Raw genomic sequence first — 23,310 nt, 5'->3', positions numbered from 1 at the left:
AGCGGGGCTCCTGGGAGCTGCCACTGGAGCCACTGGCTTCCCAAGGAGATGCCCTTCTGCAGCAGGCTGGATGGGTCAGGGGGTCAGGGGCACGCATCCTTGTCCACCGCCCTTCCCGGGACCTGATGGTGCCCGGGGATGTGCTTGCTGTGGGCCTCAGTGGTGCTGCCCTTGACTCAGATATTTCAGCCCTTAGGCTCGCTACTGAAATTGGCCTTGGCCTTCTTTTTCTTTCGTAACATTGCTGTCAATACATCACGGTTAATGCTCCCAAGAAGGGGAGACAGAGCCAGCGTGTGCAGCTGTTTGGTAATCATGACAGCGACGGCCAATGCTTGCCGGGCCAGCAGTGTCAGAGGGCCAACATGCTAAGGGTCCTTCATTTCACTCCGAGGGCTATTCCGGCAGGGTGGTCTCACCATCTCATTGCGGACACAAGGAAAGCAAGGCTTGCCTGAGCGGCTGCCAAAACCACTCTCCTGGAATGCAAAACTCAGGTCTGCCTCCTCTCCAGAACCCGCTTCTAAATCTTCAGGTCTCTGCATGGGGACGGGAGTCAACGGAAAAGCGGTTTTCTGAAAGAGAAGTCGTCACGAAGCACTTCCCAGAGCGTAGGTCCCAGGAGCAGAAGAGAACAGGGCGGCGGAAGGAGCAGGGTGGGCCTAAGATACATAACAGCCTCCAGGTCACGACCAAATCCAAACGAAAGGGGACGGAAGAAGTAATGAAGAAGATGTGAATAAACACCAAAGTGGAGACATGACATTGAAGTCATGGTAGGGTACGTCCTAGAAAGTTTCCTGGCATGGCACAAATGTTTGGAGGTCACCAAGATGGGTCCCTTGTACCCCGTGCAGGCTGTCATCCGTGCACTAGTGTCCCCGGGACACCCCTGCCTGGGTCCTCCGGTCTCTCCCATGAGAGGAGCCACCTGCACACAGACATGGGGCAGCTCCAATCCTAGATGTGGGCACTGTGCCCGGTGAGAGCAGATGCTTAATAAACGCAAGATGGTTGAAAGAATCCAATAAATAAACACACTGCAGTCTCAAAAGGTAACTGTCACAATCTCTTAGGAAACATTCACTGTGGAAACCGAGACCACGGGTCACATTCCACAGGCTCATGGGCCATGACGGAAGTGGGAATAAGTAGCTAATATGGCCATTTCCACTGCTGATTCTAGAAGTACCTACATCATTCCCTTGGGTGGGGTGGGGAGAAGTCCAGGTGGGAGGGGAAGCCTGGTGTCAGACAGCCTTCTGGAAGCGAGTGCCTGCTATGTACAGGCCCAAGACTGGCTGACTTGGGCTCATTGTGACCTCGTCGCTGCAGATGAGACTGTCCCCCAGGCTCTGTTCTGGGCTGTTGAGGGACCCAGGGGAGCTTCCTGGAACCCTCTCGTTGCCAGCTGTGAGACAAGCAGCTATGCGGCTTCCATTTACCCGTCTTTGGTAACAGGCCGAAGGTACCATGTCCCGTGGATGGAGAAGGTCATGGTTTGAGCAAACAAACAAGACGCCATCGGCGCAGGAAACGAGGATTTAGACTAAAACCCAAGCATCCAATGGGTGTGGACTGGCCAGGGAAACCCAGAGCCAATCAGTCCTATTTCTCATTTTTAATTTTTTTAACGTTTATTTATTTTTAAGGAAAAGAGACACAGAGCATGAGCGGGGGAGGGGCAGAGAGGGAGGGAGACACAGAATCTGCAGCGGGCTCCAGGCTGTCAGCACAGAGCCCAACGTGGGGCTCAAACTCACAAACCACGAGATCATGACCTGAGCCGAAGTCGGACACTTAACTGACTGAGCCACCCAGGCGCCCCTATCAATCAGTTCTATTCTTTTTTAAATCCCCAGTTCCTCATAACACCGCCAAGAAGGCCCGAGAGAAAAAGATTAGTGGTGGGGGCACATTAGCTGGCTTAAGTCCAAGCACCCCCAGAGGCACAGCTATCTCCTGCAGCTTCAAATTGGTGACCCCCGGGAGGCTGAAGTCGGAAAAACGGCATGGTGAGACAGAGAAAGGCGCCTGGGACTCTGGAAGCTGTCTCAGATGCAACTGTTGCGTCTTTCTGTTGTCAGACGGAGCAAGCAGAGAATGACTAAAGAAATAAAGAGCCTTTCGTAAGCAAAATGCCACTTTTGTAACTTCAGGCCAGCCCCTAGGAACCTCTCCGGAAGCATGATGCGCCATATCAGTGGTGGCATTTAGCATTCACGAAAACTCTGCCTGTAGGGGAACGCACGGCTAGAAAAAGAAAGAGCAGCGCTCACAAGAGAAATGGTGGATTTCGACACCCAAGTTGATACAAGTGCCCGTCTCTAAGCCCTAACGCTACCTCCTGAAGTGCTGCATTTACCACAGACCTTCTCAGAGCCTTCAATGTGCTAATGTCACTGTGGACCTCCCAAATGGGTCATGTCACACACTGTCCCAAGCTTATTTCACGCGAGGGTCTCCTCCCCACATTTCTTCTTATTTGCAACTGTTGCAGAAACAACTCTGATGGAAACCCCCCAAAGGACCCTCACCACCTCTTGTATTTGTTTTCAGTTGGGGTTTCACTTAGAATCGCCGGAGAGCTTTAAAGACATCCAGGTGCCTGGACCACCTCCCTCTTCCCTAACGGACTCATGGAATCAGTCTCTGGGGGTGTAGCCGGACTGTGGGCGTGTTTCAAGAACCCCACAGGTGATGCTGAGTCAAACCCCCAGCTGGGAAACAATGGCTCATAAAGTCCAGACACTTCAGAAGAGCAATGCAAACGCCCTCCATCATCCATTCATAATTTTACCGAAGACTTACTGAGTGGCCTCAGATACCGGGAACTCTGCTAGGTGCAGGAATGGACACCGGACTGTATTCTACCACGACCTCTTCTAAGTCCTAGTCCCCAAAACCAGATGTCTCTCTCCCACCCCCATCTTGGACATTTTTTTTTTTTAATTTTTTTTTTTTTTAACGCTTATTTATTTTTGAGACAGAGAGAGACAGAGCATGAACGGGGGAGGGTCAGAGAGAGGGAGACACAGAATCTGAAAGAGGCTCCAGGCTCTGAGCTGTCAGCACAGAGCCCGACGCGGGGCTCGAACTCACGGACCGCGAGATCATGACCTGAGCCGAAGTCGGCCGCTTAACCGACTGAGCCACCCAGGCGCCCCTTGGACATTTTTTTAAAGTTTGTTTGAGAGAGAGAGTGTGGGCATGAGCAGGGGAGGGGCAGAGAGAGAGAGAGAGAGAGAGAGAGAGAGAGAGAGAGAGAGAATGAATCCCAAGCAGGCTCTATGCTGTCAGTGCAGAGCCCGATGCAGGGCTCGAACTCATGAACCATGAGGTCATGACCCGAGCCGAAATCAAGAGTTGGATGCTTTCCTGGCTGAGCCACCCAGGCGCCCCTTGGGCATTTCTGCCCCCTGCCTCTGTTTGCACCTGCCCCTGGGCCTAGAAGCCTTTCTCCTCCCCCCACTCACAGGGATCCTGCTCACCCTTGCACATCAGGCTGAAATGCTACATGCTTTCTGCACCTGTCTTCAGGTCCTCCCTGTGGACTCAGTATATCCCTCCAAACCTCCTGCGATCCCCACCACCTTATATCCTTATTCTGGTAACATTTCCTAAAGGCCTGAAGAGTTTACCTGAACAAGAGAGTCCTGGGGTCCCGTGGCATAAAACAACACCAGCCAGCTTTCCTTAGAGCTGGTTTCCCAAGGGCCTTTAATACTCGAATATAACCATCTGAGTCTCCAAGAGGGTCACATAGTACACAGACATTTCCTCAGGCTTATTTGGCTACGTAACCTTCCTCGCTCCCCCCACGGATTTGTTTTTCCCTGAGCATCTCTGAGGACTCGTGTTCCAAGGAACCCCCGTTGGGAAATGCTGTCCTCTGGTTGTTTCCTTCCTTCTTTCTTTAAGAAACCACTCGTGGGGTTGCCATGCGGTGCCAGGCACCACGCTGGGTACTGTCTCATGTTATCTCAGGTGCTTTCTGGAACAATTTGCATCCTGTTCACAGACATAACGCCCCAGCACATCCTCCACCAATGCTGCTCAGAACAGGAGGAAGCCACTGGCCAGACTGGTCCTGGGGACCTGCAGGCACAACTCCTGGGCACAGCAGCATGTGAACCACACAGCCTGGCACGGGGTTCCGAGCATTTGGGAGGGTGGAATGGTGTCCTTGGCCACAGGATCAAGAAGGAAGATTTTAATGGGAAATCCACACGAGGGGGGAGCACATTTCTGGAGACAAATGGCATGATCAAAGACACTCAGCCATTTCGCCTGCAGAACAAGGGCTCTCGGAACGCCGGCTCCTCACAATCACGTGATGCTCAAAGGCACAGGCCCCTCATTAAGGAGAACGTGGCAGACGCTGGCTGCTAGCGGGAAGAGGATAGAGGAGGCCCGGCACAGTTCTAGAAGCCAGAGGCGTGAGCCGCATCCCTCCGCCAGGCTGGTACACGTGGGGCTCCTGCGGAACACCGGGAGAGCAGTGGGTGCGGAGGGCTAAGCACCCAGCCCCAGCCCCAAACACCCGGCAGAGGACTCGCACAGCCCAAAGTCACCGGGGCAAGTCCGCCCGAGCCACTGGGCCAGCAGCCCCTCCCCCACGTGGGCAGGTCACCTGTGGGTTGGCTGTGGCACTCAGCACAGGTAGAGCTCCCACTGAGCCTGCATCCGTAGGTGGATCAAACACAGGCCAAGACCCTGGGAGGGGGCTGGGGGTGAGGACAGCTTGAAGGAAAGCAGCAGACTGCTGGGCGTGGCAGCACACGTCCAGTGATCCCCGTATCCCCCCCGTTTATCAACGGTGCACCAAGCACCGATGTCCAGGAGGAGGGGCAAAATAGAGGCAGGGCAGAGTAAGGGAATCATCACTCAGGCAACGGTAACGTTAGGACCATGACACGGAGAGCAACATGCCCGGGAGGGCAGGGAAATGTCCTTGGGGATGTGACTGGGAGCTGAGGCCTGATGACGGGACCAGAATTCCAGCCGAGGGAACGGCAAATGCGAAGTCTGGGGAGCAAGGGAGCCTGGGGATGGAAGCTGGTGAAGGGAGGCTGGCGTGGAGGGACAGGGCGGCAGTGGTGTGAGAAGAGGCTGCGAAGCCCCACGAAGGGCTCCACCTCTGTCCCTTTAAGCAGCAGGTGGTCACAGGATCAGACGCATTCTGCAACCCCTGTATTGTGCACACAGACCAGCGGGGCAGGGCCGACTGGAATGCAGGAGACAGCAGAGCAGGCCGGAGACGGATTCAGGTGGTAAAGTCAGCAGAGCCCAGGGATGGATGGCATTAGGAGGGCAGGAGGGTGGAGAAGGTAACAGCGGGGGCAGATTTCATCTCCCCTGAAAGTCAAGGTCCCTTGGGGCTGAGCAAGTAGAACAAGCAAGGCCCCTTGGAGCTGAGCAAGGCCCCTTTGGAAGAGGAGCACGTGGAACAGAGAGAGGGGACATTTCTCTGACGCAGGAAGGGTCTCTGTTCAATCAGCCCCAGGCTGACTCCCCTCTTCTTCTCAGGGCATTAACAGTCCAGTGAATCCTTGAGGGGATACAGCGGAAAGAGCTCAGGATCTGAAGTCCGGGCACCTGGCCCCATTCCTGGCTGCATCATCCCCAACACTGGCAACCTGGGAACCTAGTTTAACCCTAAGCTCTGTGGTTTGATGGCTGGAATGGAGATTAGTGGCATTCATCAGCCGGACTGTCGGGACCCAGTGGGAACTCCCTGCGAGTGCTTGGGAACTCATACACCATCCTCCGCGTTTTGGGGGTGGTTTTTAAGACTCTGAGCCTGAAGCCCCGCCCGAGCCCTGCCAGCTCAGCTGTTCCCTGCCATCACCCGGTTCATCTATTTTTCTGGGACAGGAAGAGACCACTTGGCAGTCAGCATGAAGTGCACAGAGACAAGAGCGTGCAGCTTTTAACTGCTCCTCTCTTTCAGTGATCAAAGGCAGGGCTCTCTGCTCAGATTTTAAACCTCTGGAACAGTTACACTCATCCCAGCTAGAAAGCCCATCAGAGGGCTAGGATGTGCCAGTGCTTACAGGGAGTGGGTTCCTCCCCTCCCTTTTAGCCTCTAGCCTTGTCTAGAAGACCCACTGTTTTAGGGTACACCAGTGCTGTTGCAAGCAGGGCTGGAGTTCAAGTACGCTCTGTTGAAAAGTCAGCTAGCACCTGCTGATGCCACTTTTCCTTAAAGAGAGAGTCCATTTATTGCCCCAAGACGTAGCATAAGACACGCACCGGAGGGGCACCTGGGTGGCTCAGTCAGTGAAGCTTTGCTGACAGCTCAGAGCCTGGAGCCTGCTTCCAATCTGTGTGTCCTTCTCTCTCTGCCCCTCCCCTGTTTGCGCTCTTTCTCTCAAAACTAAACAAACGTTAAAAAAAAAAAAAGAGGGGGCGCCTGGGTGGCTCAGGCGGTTAAGCGTCCGGCTTCGCTCAGGTCACGATCTTGCGGTTCATGAGTTCGCATCCCGCATCGGGCTCTGTGCTGACAGCTCAGGGCCTGGAGCCTGCTTCAGATTCTGTGTCCCCCTCTCTCTCTGCCCCTCCCCCGCTCATGCTCTGTCTCGAAAATAAATAAACACTAAAAAAAAAATTAAAAAAAAAGAAAAGAGGAGAGTGCCTGTTGTCTTCAGGCAACCAGACAGAACGTGATGGGGAAGGCGTATAGCATAAGGCTACTGAAGGAGCCGGGATCCGAACGATCAAAGCCCCTCTAGGGCAACTGACACCTGAGACAATTTCCAAATAAAACACAAAATACGGATGTGAGATTTAACAAGCTAGCTGGTGATAACACTGTACATCTGTCTATAACAGCCCCCTGAATTCCTTCCTCCCTCTGGGTCTTGACTTTCCCAAATCGTTCCACAAACCCTGAGCATCTAGATCCAGGAGGCCACACTGTCCTGCCCACCCCCCCCCCACTCCGCCCTGTCCCCCAGCTCTGGCATAGAGAGGAGGAGTGGACACAGCTGCGGACACAGAGAAGGTCGTGAGGGGGTGAAGAAAGACAAATCAGCAAAACGTTCTGAAGAACAAGGTTGGGCAAGGGAGGCTTTAGAGCCAGGGCACAAAGAAAAAGCTACTTGGTGGCACAACTGAGATGCAGAAACGTGTCTTGGGTTTTGCAGACTCCCACCCAGGAAGACACTGGAGCCTCACAAACCCAAGCATTTGGCTGCCTGCTGCCTGCTTTGTTAAACAGTGATGTGACAGTCACTATAAGACGGGGACTTCCGGGCTGTGCAAGAAGTAACAGCTTCTCTACACAGTTAAAGACCACCACTCTGGGCTTTCAGTCTCTCCTCTTCTTATCAGGGTTGCAAACCCAATAATGGCCAACTTTGTTACAAAGAGACCCTCGAAGCCCACTTTTTGGGGGAGAGCACCCTGAACAATGAACCACAAGCCTGAACTCCTACCTCCCCGGAGTTTGGTTTCCTCATCTATAAACAGGAATAAGTGAAGTATCAACCAGACACCGTATGTGAAAGCCAAATGGAGTTAAAGCAACACGGCCAAGGTTGCCTGACTAGGAAGTGGCTGAGCTGGGTGTGAACCCAGATGAGCAGCCCCACTGCTCTCCCAGGAGTGGGGGGCTGTGCCAGGCCCAGGAGGGAAGAGGATGGGCCAGGTGCTCCTGGCACAGTGCCAGCTCTTCCCAGAGGCCTTCCCTATCTGCAAGGCATGGCCAGGGACACGGACAGATGGCTGGAGAAGAAACCCATAGGCAAGCTCAAATGAAACAGAGGAGGAGTTGCAACACATATATTTTTGGAGCAACGTTCATTCCTCCACGTACAATGCCGCTCAGTTCATCTGTACTCATAAATGTGCAGCACACTGCCAGGAGACCCCGGGGGCTTCCAAGGTTGCAAATGGGATCAAGAGTTTGGGAGCACCAGGGACACCACGTGGTGCTTTTGGAGGAAACGTCCATGTGGCTAAAACATCGTCTCGCGTGGAAAAAGAAAGGATGTAAACCACCATGGCCCCCCCGTCCACGTGCTGGCACATGTAAAACTTGTTTATTAGCATAATAGCTCCCATCACTGTATCCTGGCTCCTGGGGATTCTTCTAGAGACGCTGCTTTCCTTTCCTGACATTCTTTAGGTCCATTAACAGACCTACTGCCTCTGGGAACTGTAATTCTAAATTAAAAATCATGAATTATCAGAAGTGGAGCCCGTGCATGCACAGATCACAACCTGTGATCACTATGACCTATAGTGAGTCTCAGACCTGTCCACCCAACTACGTACTGGTCAGTTCAGCCATGGCGTGTCCAACGCTCACTTGGCCGTTGCTTTAACTCGGTCTTTTGCACGCCTCCCCCTGCTACGACGCAAGCTCTAGAATAGAAGCTTCCTAGGTTACTAGCACCGTGTCCCTGGAGCCTAATAGGGTCTCAACACATGCTGACGAAATTGAACAAATGGAGTCGATGAGCAACTAGATCATAACCCAAGAATTCTGAAGACGTGACATCCCTCAGCCTCTGACGCAGGAGGTGGGCTCTCCCCTGCCGGTCTGCTGTATTTCTGTCGCCCCTTCAGTTGCTCGCTACTACAGTCCTTTGCATGTTAGGCTGCCTTTGCTGGCTTGCTGGTCTGTCCCTATGCTGGATGGTGAGTACTCGGATGGCATGATTGTGTCTTTTCATCTTTGCACCCCCAGAGATGAAAGGTAAGAGATTACTGCTGTAGCTCTTGCAATCAGAGCCCTTGCAATCAATCACTCTGGGACAAGGAAAGACCCATAAAGGCTGCCACTGCTCTGGTCGAGGATGTCCTCTGCAAGGCCACTCACGTCAGCCCTATTTATTCCTGCGGATCTGGTTACTGGGATATTCTGTGTGGCTGCCTGCACCATTAGGGCAACAGTAGGCATCTCCCTCTAACCAGCTGTTTGCGGGGGGAGGGGGGAGCTCTTCTATTAAGATTTCTGAGGGCCCAAGTCAAGGTGCCCTCTGAGGACACAAGGTGGGTGGCCTTCTCATCTACCTATGCATTCTGGAACTCAGAGAGTTGGCTTTTAAGACCTTCTTTGGGCAATTCCAAATTTCTACTTTGGTAGAAACGATTACAGAATATGGATTCAGACATAACATTAGGTTATTAATTAGTCTCATCTGAGGATTAACACAAATTCTTCTGATCCCTAATGAAGAGGCACTATGAACAGTCAGTCTTCTGCAGGCAGTGCTTTAATTCTCCCGGCCACACTGTCACTTAGGAACGCGGCTACAACTGTGTACTTGTGGAAATGAAGCGTGGAGAAGTTAACGATCCCAGCTCTAGTGAACAGCCGAGTGGGGACCTGGGCACAGGGTGGCCTCAGCTCCTCCCCATGGCTCTTAAGCATCTCCAGAGAAGGTGCACTTCATTATACAAAAGATCGGTAAAGAGACTGTCACCTAGTTTCCTTTTTTTTTTAACTTTTGTTTTGACGTTATTTATTATTGAGAGAGAGAATGTGCAAGTGGGGGAAGGGCAGAGAGAGAGAGGGAAACACAGAATAAGAAGCAGGCTCTAGGCTCTGAGCTGACAGCAGCGAGCCAGGACATGGGGCTTGAACCCACAAACCGTGAGATCGTGACCTGAGCCCAAGTCGGATACTTAACCAACTGAGCCACCCAGGTGCCCTGACTGTCACCCAGTTTCTAAAGTGACCACTGAAAGACTGTCGCTGCTGACAGGTGTTCCCGGACCCTGCAAAGAAGCGACCATCCACCTTCCTCCTGGCACAGCCTCAATGAGAAGGAGTGCCCCAGCCTTGCATTTTCCCGCTTCAAAAACCCAGCAGGTTCTCTAGGGATCCCCTCGAAGGGCTCCTGTGACTCAAGGGGCTCTGCACAGACCTCGCAGTGGGGAGGGGGGCCGTGACGGACACCAAGCAGCTCGTCCCCATTTGCCTTGAAGAGACCCTACCAAATGGGGCAACAACCCGGGGGTGGGACGGGGTGGGGAGGGCTGCTTCTCATTCTCACTCCACATCACTGTGTGTGTCTCGCCATTCTGTCAGAAGAGATGTGTATTCTTTTCCTTCTAAAAACAACTGGGAGAGCTTTGCCGCATTCTCAAGTGTGACTCTGTTATTAAGACTGAGTTAATACTTCTTTCGGGAGGAACACATCTCTCATGAAGGGGATGGAGCGACTCGAAGGGAATGCACTTTGGATGTGGCTTTTGAAGAATGCCTCTTTCAGGCAAAGGAAGCCCTACTTCCAAGGTCCTTTCCTGCTCCAACGCGCTTGTACGCGGTGGCCTCAAAGACTCTGAGGGTTCCATGAGAGGTCTAGAACCTTCTTCCAACGGACATTTCTGTTTAGGATGCAGCAGGTGCTATAATGACCAGTGAGGGTCTGCTGGGGAGACTGGTCTGCTGCCCCTCTGCTAAGTGGTAGTTACTCTGCCTTTTGTTTTGTTTTGTTTTGAAACATCAGGTTGGTTTCTCAGGGCTAAAGGGAAGCAGAGGACCAGAGAAAGCAAACCATGGGAACAAGCGTGGTGCTACCTCAAGCTCCCCGGCACCCAGTCCTGACGGTGAACCTTCCCCCCAGCGGCCTAGCCCCGCCATTACTCTGCCCCCCGCCTCCCGCCACGTCCAAGGCGCTGCTACCTTTCAGCTGCTGAAAGCAGGAGGCGCTGCTGTCCGGCTCCAGGGGGTGCCTCAGGACCCCGTTGCTGGGCTTGGGTCTCTCGTACTCTCTTTCGGGGAGCATGGCCTGCTCGCTCTCCATGGCAGGGTCTGAGTGCGGGGGCAGAGACTGTGGAAACCCGAACATCAAGAGGGAAGAGAAGAAGAGTAAGGCACCACAGAGCAGAAAGCCGCCCCACCAGGCTCCGATCCAGCGGGGGTCATCCGGGGTGATGTCCAGGTTACCTGTAACGAGAAAGAGCAGTGAGGAGGAGGGGCCGCGGCAGGGCCGGGACCTGGCTGAGCTTTCGAGTCGGCTGCACAGACAGGAGAGGGCTCTGGAAACGGCCTGGGGTTGGGGGCGGGGGGGGTGCGTGGAAGGGGGGGTAGCGGGGACTGGACGCCACACAAAGCTGCCTTTTGTTCCATGTCAGTGCTTCTGTTTCTCCCAAAGCTGAAGGCTGATTGCTTTCCCTCCTTAATTTTCTTGTCTCCTCCGTGTTTCTATCAGTCTAAACAAAACCAGTGAGAAGCCAGACACCCTCCGAATTAAGGCTGGAACTGACCGGCTAGGCAGAGCTGCTCAGGTGCACGGACGAACGCACGAAGGCACACAAGCATTCACGGTCAAGGGTCTATTTTCACTACGGACGCTCACCGGCACCCCTCAAGCAGCAGCTCATCTGACAGGCCATCTCCTACCCCACGCCCCATCGTAAATCGGGTTCCCAGATCACAAAGTGGCGGGGGCGGGGGGCACGGAATGAAATCCAGAGCCAGGGAGACCTGGAGTGAAACCCTGCTGCTCGCTTCTCACCGCAGGACCCCAGGCTGGTGATTCGAACCCTCTGTGCCTCACTGACTGACCTGCGGGATGAGGAGGAGGAGGACAGTACCTTATGGAGTCTGTGGGGAAGATCAAATGAGCCACACCAGATATAAAGTGCTCAGCAGAGTCCTTGCCACGTGCTTGGGCGTTTCAATGGCGTTAGCCCAATATTTACGGCCGGGGTCCTGTTACCGAACTGCCAGCGGACAGGTTCATTCAAATCTTGATGGTGGCCTGTGGCTTGGGCAGCCCTTTATTAGAGAGCTCTGCAGGGCTTAAAGGCAGTGTGCACGTAGTACGGCTGTCTTGTGCTATTACTTCTGGGATTCCTTCTGTGATTCCCCAGCTGAAGTCATGAAGACATAAACTATAGCTTACCCCTCCGTAGATTTTCTTTTTTTTTGGGGGGGGGGGTGTCTTTCTCTACAACTGCTTTTCATAGAGCACTCCCAGATGAGCTGCTCAGAAATGTCTCTTTGGTGATAATCGCATGCTTCTGGAGCCCAGAAGGAAATTCTTGGAGACAGGAGCATGGCATATGAGCTAAGAGCTAACAGGGCTGCAGGCCTGGACCAGATGGGTGGACAGGCTTGGGAAGAGGAATGACCACAGACACCGGGTGAGCACTTCACCATTGGCAAAACTCTCCCTGAAGACTCGTCAGTTCCTGCTAATGAAAATCCCAGCCATCATTTACTGAGGGCTTGCTCTGCACCAGGCAGCACGCAGAGTGTATTTTTTTAAAATGTTTATTTATTTTGAGAGAGAGAGAGAGAGAGAGAGAGAGAGAGAGAGAGAGAACACACGGAGTAGGGGCAGAGAGAGAGGGAGAAAGAATCCCAAGCAGGCTCTGTGCTATCCAGCTCAGAACCCAACGTGCGGCTCGAACTCACAAATGGTTGAGATCAGGACCTGAGTCGGAATCAAGAGTTGGATGCTTAACCAACTGAGCCACCCAGGCACTCTATGCAGGGTGTATTCTTACCTGTTCTGACCAACCCTCCCCACAACCCTACAAGGTAGAGTCTTCTATGATCCCAATTTTACATAGATAGGAACATCGAGGCTTAGAAAGTTTAGGTACTCTGCCCAAGTTCACAGAGCTGAAGACTGGGCCACAGGCGTCCAGATGCCAAGGGCCATGCTCCTTATCACTTTGCTACATGGCCCCTCTGGACTGCCTAAGACTTTGTTTTGGGCTCCCTGAGCGGATGATTAATTCCTGCGCTTTGTGCAACGGGCCGAAGACCACCAACTTTGTCGGCAGGTGGTGAGTTGGCCTTTACAGCATTGGTGGTCTCTCTTCTGGAGGCTTTGACATCAACCCAGCAGCTGCATCTAGGGCACTACAAAGGACCAGATGCTTTTGCGTAGCTGCATGTCAGAGAAGAGAAGGGTATAAGCTTTGGCAGGCTTAGGGGTGAATCACGGCCTTGCTGCTCACTAGCATGGGATGCTGGGCAAGCTACTTACCCTCTCTGAGTCTTAGTTTGATCATTTGCAAAATAAAGCTGACATCCACCCAGATGGCTTGCAAGGAATAAAGGTAATGAGCAAGAATCACTTGAAACATAGTAGGCTCTTAGTATATGGCAGATCCTATTATTTCTACTTATAAGTGTATATTTACAGGAACGGGAATTTCAAGAAACAGGTTTTTTAAAATATTTGAGAGAGAGAGAAAGAGAATGAATGAGTGGTGGAGGGGCAGAGAGAGAGAGACAGACAGACACACACACACACACACACACACACACACACACACACACAATCCAAAGCAGGGTACAGGCTCTGAGCTGTCAGCCCAGAGCCCAACGCAGGGCTCGAACTCACGAACCGTGAGATCATGGCCTGAGCTGAAGTCGGACACTCAACCGACTGAGCCACCCAGGTGCCCCTGAAACACATTATTTATCTATCTATCTATCTATCTATCTATCTATCTATCTATCTATTTATTTTTTTAAGTATGGGAAAGCTTTCAAAAGGCACGAGGAAACCCAAGGTGATCTTCAAAGCATCTTTATGCAAACTAGAGAAGAGAGAAGAAGTCAGACTGCCTCCGGTAGCTGAGCAGGAAGGATTGTTTCCAGTCACTTACAGTGTTTCTTCACCAGCTGCCAAGCAATGAATGAAAACAAAAGACGTAAAAAGGGAGCCCTGGTATCTCCCTCCATTGTCAATGGGCTCCATAAACGGGGAATTGAAAGCTGGCAGATGTGAGCCAGCAGAGAGAGAGAGAGAGAGAAATCCTGGCAGTTGTTTAGGGGGAACAAAATTAGTAGCACGTAGAGAGTCATATTTTAGTTAGGAAGTTAGGGAGTCTCTTCTATGTGTGAGGAAATATCCCAGGGAGAGGGGCTATGGTAGGGAGGCGGATGTTTATGTGCCTGTGTCAACTCGCTCCCTGTAGGTATGCGCACGTGCATGGAAAGCCAGCGTTTGCTCATAATTTGTAAGACAGGGAAGAGTATGTGACGTGTGTCAGACCAAGGCCTGCCTGTTACACGCGCCGGGGTGGGGGGTGGGGAGGGGTGTAGGAAGGCGTGGTGGGGCGGCAGGGTTTTGTAGATCTAGGAAAATCACAGTTGACCATTTTCGGAAGTACTGATTTTTTTTTTCCTCCCCTCTCCATCTCAACTATCCCGAGCACTGTGTCAGAGAGAGAAAGAACCTTCTGAGAAGAAACCACTCAGCTTTGGAGCATGCCGCCCTCAGGTCCAGGTTGGGGGTGGAGTTTTAGTCCCGATTTTTTCGTGGTTCACAGGAAGACGACGCTGGAACCCAGCCTGAGACAAGTCCTTGCTGAAGCACCTCCTGAGAGGGGATGGGGGAAATCCCTCCCCACCTGCCTGCCAGTCACCGGTCAGCAGAGGCCAGCATTACCAAAGCTGACAGAGACTTGTCTATGTCAGCTGGCAAAGAATGCGGTGGTAGATGTTACCGAGGTCTTCGTTCGGATCTCCTCGTCTGAGAACACGAGGATTACATCTCCCTTGGGCGTAGCCAGGCACCACAGAACTCTGTCATTGAAATGTGAGCACGGGGACACGTGTCACTTCCGTGGAGAACCACAGGTGAGCCGGCACCTGACTTGCCATGCTCTTTTGCCCTGCCTGATCATAGAAGCACATGAGATCCTCCGGGGACGGTACCCGAGGTAACGATGAGCAGACGCACGGTATATACAGCACGAACGAGAAACAAACCTTTAGTGTTACTAAACAACTAAGATCTTGGAGGTGTTTGTTACCACAGCAGAACCAAGCCTACCCTGACTAGTACAAAAGGCTTATTGGGAAATAAAAAGTCATGTCCTTTAGGAACAGTGATCCTGGGAAGGCTTGAAATAGTGAAGTACCATTTCGGGTGCAGGTGGGCAATGGGGTGAAAACCTCTTTGCTTTTCTTGCAATTTGGCCCCCATGGAGTATCTGGATCTTATTTTCTTCTTCTTCTTTTTTTATAAGTTTATTTATTTTGAGAGAGAGAGAATCCCAAGCAGGCTCCACGCTGTCAGTACAGACCCTGATGCAGGGCTCGATCTCACTAACGGTGAGATCATGACCTGAGCTGAAACAAAGAGGTGGACACCTAACCGACTGAACCACCCAGGCGCCCCTGTAGTGTCTTGATCTTAAAACAAATACAGCAGGGTCAGCTTTTTCTGGAAGACTGTGGTCACTAAGATGTCCAGAACAAAACCAAGAAGCACCCATCTGTCTCGTTTACTTGATATAGCTCATTGCCAATGAAACTGCAACCGTGAAGAAAAAAAGACACTGGAAAGAATGGGGTGGAGACAGTATCCCAGGCTGGGGGAACAGCCCGAGCAAAGACGCGGCATCCTCAGGGGACTCTGAGCAGACTAGCTACGCTCTACCCAGGCACTCATCAGACCCTTGGCCATTCCAGGCGTGGACAAGTGAAGCAAAGCATCGCTGTGATGGAGAGGTCTGCCTGCCAGGAGATTGGCACAGTCCAGGCCTGCCTTTGCCTCGCTGCCTGTAGGCACGAAGGGTTTCTGCTTTACAACAGCCACTTCTCTAACCCTGCCGCGCCTTAGAATCCAACATCCAGAGCGTCTTTGTGGTTTCGTCGGGTAGGCTCAGCACGCTTTTGGCAGTGTTTAGCTTCCTCTGTTGAAGGTCATGTAAACAGATGGGGCTGAGATTGTCTCCCACTTCTGAGGACTGCTACCATTGTAGGTACGAAAGAACAGTCACTGGGAACAGAGGCAAACCAGTTTAAAACGAAGCAAACAACCAAACCAGCCCGTGGGGACACCCGAGACTGTGAGAAGAGCAGATCAAAGCAAATTTGGGACATTGACTTCTTACTCTCAGGCCACGCTGATGGGTAAGTGATACCATGGCTCTCTGGGCAGTTGTTTTTTTGTTTGTTTTTCATTTTTTCAGTCCATTTACCTATTTGTCTAACCTACTTTGTGAAGCTTTTGCTATGGGACTCAAGCATTCCAAGAGTATCATTCAGTTACAGACCAAATTAGAAACTGGAGACAGGGAGGGGTTGAGGGTAGAGGAGAGGGCAGCGTGGAATGTTCAGGATCCTGGCTGTTGAGCTAATTAGTCTAACATGAAGGAATCGGGTGAATCCAGCAGCCAGCCCTAGAGTGGCAGGGTGGGAGGCTCTCGGCTGGTTGACCTTTTTCATGAAGCAAACATATGGACATATCTTATTCCAGCTGCAAACACCACGCAGTGGTAGGGGACCGGCTGGTGCATGCCTTAGGAGGGGTCTGTACAGATGTGATGAGGTTAGGTCATCTCAGCAAGGCCTTTGTCCACAGAAGGGGGCAGCCTTTGGAAAGTCCTGGAGAAGTTCCAGGGACGCGGGAGGCCTGGGGTTTGAATCCCGCTAGCTGAGGAAATGAGTTAACCTCTCGCTGACTGTGTGCTTCTTATATACCAGGCACGGTGCTACGTGCTTTGCACGATTAACTCTTGTCATCCAGGCCCAGACCCATGAGGAGAAATGCCCTCGGGATCACACAGCTTGGAAGGGGCATAGCTGAGATTTAAATGGAGGTCTGATTCCAGCACTGGAGCTCAGAACTCAAAATCGCTGCATGAGAACACCTCACCTGTTAAGTGGAATAACAGCAGGACCCACCTTCCAATGGGAATTTTCTGTGGTTCGGAAGAGGCCACCTATATACAGCCTTCATAAGGGGTCAAGTCATGGCTGCCGTTACCAATCTGCTTTTGCTAAACCCACTGTTAACGTTGCTCAGTTCAGTGCTTTGGGGCACACGCTGTTACCAAGTCCTTCTCTTTTCTGGGTTCGGTTCTCAACTGGTTTCACTTTTAAAAGATATTCTATGAAAGCAATTCTGGAGGCAGCATCCTTCCTTCCGTGGGGTGTCAGAAGAGGCATCTATCCTTAAGAAGAGGGGCAGAGGGAGCCTGGTGTCTAAACATGGCCAGCAGAGCCCTACTGGGAAGCTGCCCATGGGGTCTCTCCACCCCAAAGGTGGCCTGTTCCTACAACCAACCACCTCCCCTCCACACAGACTGCAACCAGCCTCCCTCGCCGCTCTCTCCCTTTCAACCCTGTGCCCTGAGCTGCAGCCAGCCTGCATGGAGGGCACACTCTCTCCTCCAACTGCCCCGTGACAAGGGCTCTGCCTTGCTCGCCTCCCCACAAGTTCCAGACCACGGTTTTCCCCAGTCCCCTTCCCGGCTCTCAGCTGGGGTTTCAGAAACACGTGGCTGTGAGTCTGGCCCTTTACATTCAGGCTTCACTTGGGACAGCCCTAAAGAGGGGCTCTGTCTTCACCGGCGAAGAAAAAATAGAGCAGGGTCATCCCTAAAGAATTAAGAACTCCATTCTCAAAATACGGCCCAAATCTGCTCCAGAGAGAATGAGTTTTGGTCACAAGATTAGAAATCATCAAAATTGCTGGAAACTGTAGAATTGGGTCTTACTCTCCAATAGAATAGAATAAGTTATGTTCTTCTGCCCTCTACTGGTAAAGAGCAGCATCAGCGCTCCCAGAGCCCTCAGCAAGGATGCAAACAAAAGATGGTGGTGACTCACGTTGCTCCCTTCTCTTTCCTAGAGACACGCTGGATGGGACTTCTGCTATTAACTCGTGGCGGGAGGAGGGGGAGGCTACCATCAGCAAGATGCCCAGGTGGACTAGAAACGTGCCCCTCTGTCTTATATCCGGGGAGGCTTCAAACTTCCAGTGAACCCAGAACCATGGATGATGGCCCTTCACACTGGCCCAGAGGGTGAGGACAGATGTTGCCCGGGACCGCGAGCAGGACTCTAGGCTGAGGGAACAGCCTGAGCAAAGGAATGAATGGCACACCGAGGGGAACCATGAATGAACCAAAGGTCCACCCCTTGGTCATTCCAGGCACAGAGAAAAGATGCTATTTCATTCCCAGGAGAGAGCTTCCATTGCTCAGAAGACATGGGTTTTATACAGATACACCCCTTGGACTGGGTACATCCCTGTCCCCCCCCCCCAACCCAGGCCTCAGTTTCCTCATTTGTACAATGAAAGGGCTGGAAGAGAATGATGTGAGGTCCTTTCTGGCTCAGAGATTCTGGTAACTAACCCACGGGCCTTAACCTACGGGGATCACTGCCTACATGCTGAGGGCAGAATATGCTTCTTGGCCACTTGCCCTCTCCTTCCAGGCAGGCTTCCCCATTGCACGGGGCATGCAACCCCCTCCCCTCACCCTCTTTTGTGATTCTTATCTTGTACTGCCTTTGGCACAGTGGTGGAAGCTTTTTTGTTCATGCAATCAAAATGGCGGCCAACTCCCACCACGTGTTGGTTCTCTGACCAGGCTTCTGCTCGTCGTCAGGCTCGCTAGGAGCGGGGGTTCAAAGGTCAACCAACTGCTACAACACAGCAGCATCCAACCACCTCCTGAACAAACCCAGCACTTGAGAAGAATAAGTAAATAAAGCTGCATTTGCTTCCTTTTTTCCCTCCCCACTTGGATATTCATCACACCATTAGCTACAAGTAAATATATCAGTGGGATTAATGGAGTGAATCACAAAGCAACCTGATTAGATTGAAAACCACACTATTTCTTTGGGGTGAACTGGTAAATTTAGCACTGCCCAGAGATGATGGATTGAGAAACCAGGAATGGAGCTCTTATTGATCTTGAGAATAGATCGGTAAGAGGAGGAGAGGCTGGGATGGCTTCCTGCGCTCGGTTCTCCAAGAGACAGGAATCATGGCTTCCCTGCTCACTGAACTGCACAGAAATAGCGTGTGCTGTTCTGGGCCCATAGTCGGAGTCGTGACCACACGTGGTAGGTAGTGTCCAAGATGGCCACCAACGATCCTACCCCTGGTATTCATGTCCTTTCTCCGGAGTGTAAACCAGAACCAGAGGCTTGCTTTGAACCCTCCAGAAGGCAGAAGCAATGACTTGCCACTTCTGAGATGAGGTTACAAAAAGACCGTGGCTCTGGTCTCAGCTGCTCTCTCTCACCTTCTTTTGGGTTGTTTGCTCTGGGGAAACCCTGGTGAGGGCGCCCTGTAGAGAGACCCATGGATGTGAGCCTGAACGCGGATCCTCCAAGGCCTGCCAACAGCCTTGGAAGTGAACTTACAAGCGGAAGCTCCCTGGGCTGAGCTCTGAGATGACTGGAGGCCATGTCGACATCCTGACTGCAGCCTCATGGGAGACGCCGAATCAGAACCACCCAACCAAGATGCTCCTGGATTCCGGACCCACAGAAATAAACTATAATGGGATAGCTGTCTGTTGTTGTAAGTCACTAAGTTTGGGGTAATCTGTCACACAGCAGTGGGAGACTAAGATGTCACATGACTTTTGCTTTGGCCACTAAAACGTGAGGAGAAGCTTCAAGAGCCAGCACGCACCTCTCCACAGCCTGGTTTCCTGCCTTGGCAACTGGGCAGGCTGGGGTCAGATGAAACTTCCGTGGGCCAGGTCCTGGAGTGTCCCTGATGAGCTGTGTCTCATCCTCCCCAGCACTGCCAGCCTGCACTGGGTATGTAGCATGCCCGAGAAATCAACTTCGGTTGTATAAAATCACTTAAGGGGCGGGGGGTGGGGGCTCGATCAGTAAAGCGTCCGCCTTTGGCCCAAGTCATTATCTCACGGTTTGGGAGTTTGAGCCCCGTGTCAGGCTCTGTGCCGACAGTGTAGGCACTGGGACCTGCTTTTGATTTTGTGTCTCCCACTGTCTCTACCCCTCCCCCACTTGTGCTCTCTCTCAAAAATATTTTAAAAATAAATAAATTAATTAAACTAAATACTTAACATTTGGGAACTGTGTGTTACCACTGCATAACCTAGCCTATCTAACTACCCCACCGTCAACTCAAAGTGTGCCGAGGGTTGGGCAGGGGCGGGTGGGGGTTTGCAGAGTAATCTGAAAAATACCCTTGCTCCTCCTGCTAGGATCACAAGAAGAGTTGCTCGAAATGGTTTTGAGGTATGGTTTGTTTCTTCATAAAGGCCACCACAACACTATCTTACAGAAAGAAGTTTCAAATCTTCTGTCTCATTGACCCCCTGGGTCCACTCGTATTTCCAGAGCACGTTCAGAAAGCAGGGTTCTCAGATACGTAAATGGACCGACGCTCAGTGAGAAAATGCCAGGCGTTGCCACATCTATCCTCTCGTTTAATGCTTACAGGAGCCTTGCGAGGCAGATACAATTATTGTTACACTTCATTGACAGATGAGGACGATCCAGATTCGAGGAGTAAAATCAACTCCAGGGATTATTCGGCCCCCGGGTAGACGCTGGCGGAGTACACACCGGATCCCAGGCCATTGGAGCCAACACTCATGCTCCTGCCCTCGACCTCTGCTGAGCCAGCAGCTACAGCTCCATGCATGGAGCCTGCCCCTACTAGCAAGGTTTTAGAACCCAAAGGCTGAAGGCTCCCTTACGATGGAGGGCACGCTTATGGATGGCGATAAAAAGTTGAGATACACTCCTTACTTGTGTCAATGAAGACTGCATCCACATAGATTTTGGTACAGAAAGAGCCCAGGATAAATCCACAGGCTGGTCCAAATACCAGCATCGTGAACAGGATTCCTGAAAGAAGATGAAACAGAGATTAGATTTAAAAAAAAAAAAAAAAAAGGCAGCTGATGACCAAAAGAATCAAAGGTCAAGGATATTATTTCACATTGACCAGATAAGAAATCTGATTATATAAATGCCATTAGGAATTAGTCAAAAAAAGTCCCAGTACTGAAGCACTGTTATGCAAGACTTCTCTGGTTTTTTGGTAGGTTGCACTGAATATTCGTGGGCCCTGAGAGCACTTACTTTTAGAGGACTCCCTCCCACACCGTATCAACCAAATTAAAATACACCCACGTCTGTCATTAAATTGTTTCTGTCATAAACATTTTTGAAAGGATTTTTATAATTTTGCTTTCACATTTATTTGGCTTTATGTAATTCATTTAATTTATGGTTGGCTAAGATTTCTCAACACTCGCTGTACGAATTCAGGAATTGTTGTGAAGTGAGAAAAGTCAAAACCACAAATTATTTTCAAATGTAATAAAATGTTTATGGGCATTAATTTCTCAAAAAACCAGAGCTGACATAATGGTATGCTTTGAGAACATTTAATTAGATGTTTTATTCATTTTAATTTTGCAGTTTCCCCCTCCATATTTTGGAGTTACTATCTATTACTGTAATAGTTGTTAGGATTCAAGCTTTTCCATAGGACTTGAGAAGACAGTACTAGACATGTACTTAAGTATCTGATGGAGACAGAACCTGAGATTTTACACAAACCTTTTTATTCATTCTGGGAAAGGTACCGAGCCCAGACTAAAACCCACAGGCTGTATCCATTCAACTAAATTTCAGTTCCGTAGAACATGCCGTGAGCAATGACAGTTACCAAGGCCCTGGGAATAAAAATAGCAGTGAAAAAGTGGCCTTTCCCTCAAGAAGCTGGTTGGCTGTGGAGACAGACAATACGTGGCTTGATCCAACCCAAGCAGATAACCCAAAAGATGGGTGTTAACAGTCCACATGCACACAGGAAGAACAAAGTTGGAGATGAATTCAATCAAAGGGAACCCGAGCTCAGTGGAGAGTACTTGTGGTCTGCTCACAGGAGTAGACGAATTCATCCTGATTTCTCTCAGTGATGTCAACATGGAACCACTCAAATATTCATTCATGCACTCAATATTTATCAAGCTCCTTCTATGTGTCAAGCAGCAGTCGGAGGGATGGAGATTTAGTATTGGACCAAAAGTTAAGAATCTTAACCTTCCAGAGCTCATTGTCTTAGAGGTGGAGAGAAAACATAAACTATAGGCAGGAGCTCATCTGGTTTATAAATACTTGGCAAAGGAAGCCATGTCTTCCCCATTTATAGACAGAAACCCAGACCCCAAAGCAATCATTTGAAGACAGCTTAGAAGGGGGTATTGTTTGATAAAGGAAGGACTAAAAAGAGAATGGTTTATATCACGGAAATGGGGCTAAGTCCACTCTCGGTGAAATCCTACTCTGTGATTTGGAGCAATCTAGAAGTTCTAGAGTCTCACATCAAAGTTCTAGAGTCTCACACAGAAGTTCTAGAGTCTCAAAACACCTGCTCCCATAGCCAGTCAGAGACCCCCCCCCCCAATTTCACAGTTATTCCTGTTTATAAGAATCTTGACAGGATCAATATGCACCTCATTAGTACACTGGCTCTGGTTTGTCACAACTTAGATTAAGATAACTAAGTGGAGGAAGTTGAGAAAGTTTGGGGGTATTATTGGAAAAGTCTACAATATAGGCATCTTTCAGATATGGGCAAGAATTAGGGGGGGGCTCTCCTTAGCCGGGTAGAGTTAGGGACCAGAGCTACTCTTGGCCCTATTCTCTGAAGAGATGCAGAGAAAGACCAAGACCCAGGGGGCAGGGGTGGGGGCGTGGACAGGGAGGTTTCCAAGGCAAGAGCAGCACCCAACATAGCCTGAAGGGATTTCTGCTTCAGGGCAAAACTGTGAGGCCAGCCATGTCCCGCCATCCAGGCTATGGGCGGAGGTGAGCCACTGGTCAGTCATGGTACCCTAAAAGATGGCTGCGAGCAAACCGTCTGCTCAGGTAGTTCCAAAAGGAAGGGACACGGGAGACAGGACCACAATTCTCCTGCCAAGGGCCCTGCAACTACCCTGTGACTCACTGCTGATATCCCAGCAGTCACTCTGAGCCCCCCAGACACCCCCCACCCCTTGGGATATCACACCTTCTCTCATCCCCATTAAATAAAACACCCGATCAATGTAATAACCACTGATGCATCCCCTAGAGATTGAGCAATGCAAGTTACAGCTAATACTTAAGAGATCAAAGGTCTAAGCTTTGAGTATCGTTGGAAGAAACAACTGATGTGCTGAAGAGGTTGTGGAGACTATTTGGTAATTTCGACCCCACTTGGGGACAGTAGAGAGTCTGGATAGGTCAGTCCTTCATGGAACAGCTGGAGACTCCAGGCCCCAGGCCTCCTGCCCTCATGGCAAGTTGTAACACAGAAGAAGGGGCATCCCTCAATCTCGGCTGCCCACGGGAGCCCCACGGAAACCCCACACAGAGGCCAGCCACCCATTCTGGAAGCTCGGGTGGGCACAGACCTCCCATGGAGACACCACGCACCGAGGCGTCCTCTCCATCAGCCAAGAACTCCAGTCCCTCTAGGAGAGGACAAGGGTTTCCAAGGTGTTGGGGTTGTGGCGTTCCATTTTCACAGGATGGAGTCCTCCTGCAATGCCAGAGACACCTGATAGGACCCAGTTCCAAAAACCAACATAAGATACAGA

At 51.1% G+C, this 23,310-nt stretch overlaps 1 protein-coding gene across 1 annotated transcript in view; it reads right to left on the bottom strand.

Annotated features, from left to right (window-relative positions):
• The window catches only part of SLCO3A1 (solute carrier organic anion transporter family member 3A1), a 316,410-nt gene that overhangs the window by 60,580 nt on the left and 232,520 nt on the right, over positions 1–23,310 (bottom strand). The window contains 2 exon segments of the mRNA XM_030317455.1: positions 10,640–10,903; positions 20,465–20,563. Of these exon segments, the coding sequence (XP_030173315.1) occupies positions 10,640–10,903; positions 20,465–20,563 (363 nt within the window).

The sequence above is a fragment of the Lynx canadensis genome, chromosome B3, assembly GCF_007474595.2.
Source record: "Lynx canadensis isolate LIC74 chromosome B3, mLynCan4.pri.v2, whole genome shotgun sequence".
NCBI classification, from domain to species: Eukaryota; Metazoa; Chordata; class Mammalia; order Carnivora; family Felidae; genus Lynx; species Lynx canadensis.
This window is presented reverse-complemented; position numbering and strand designations above follow the sequence as displayed.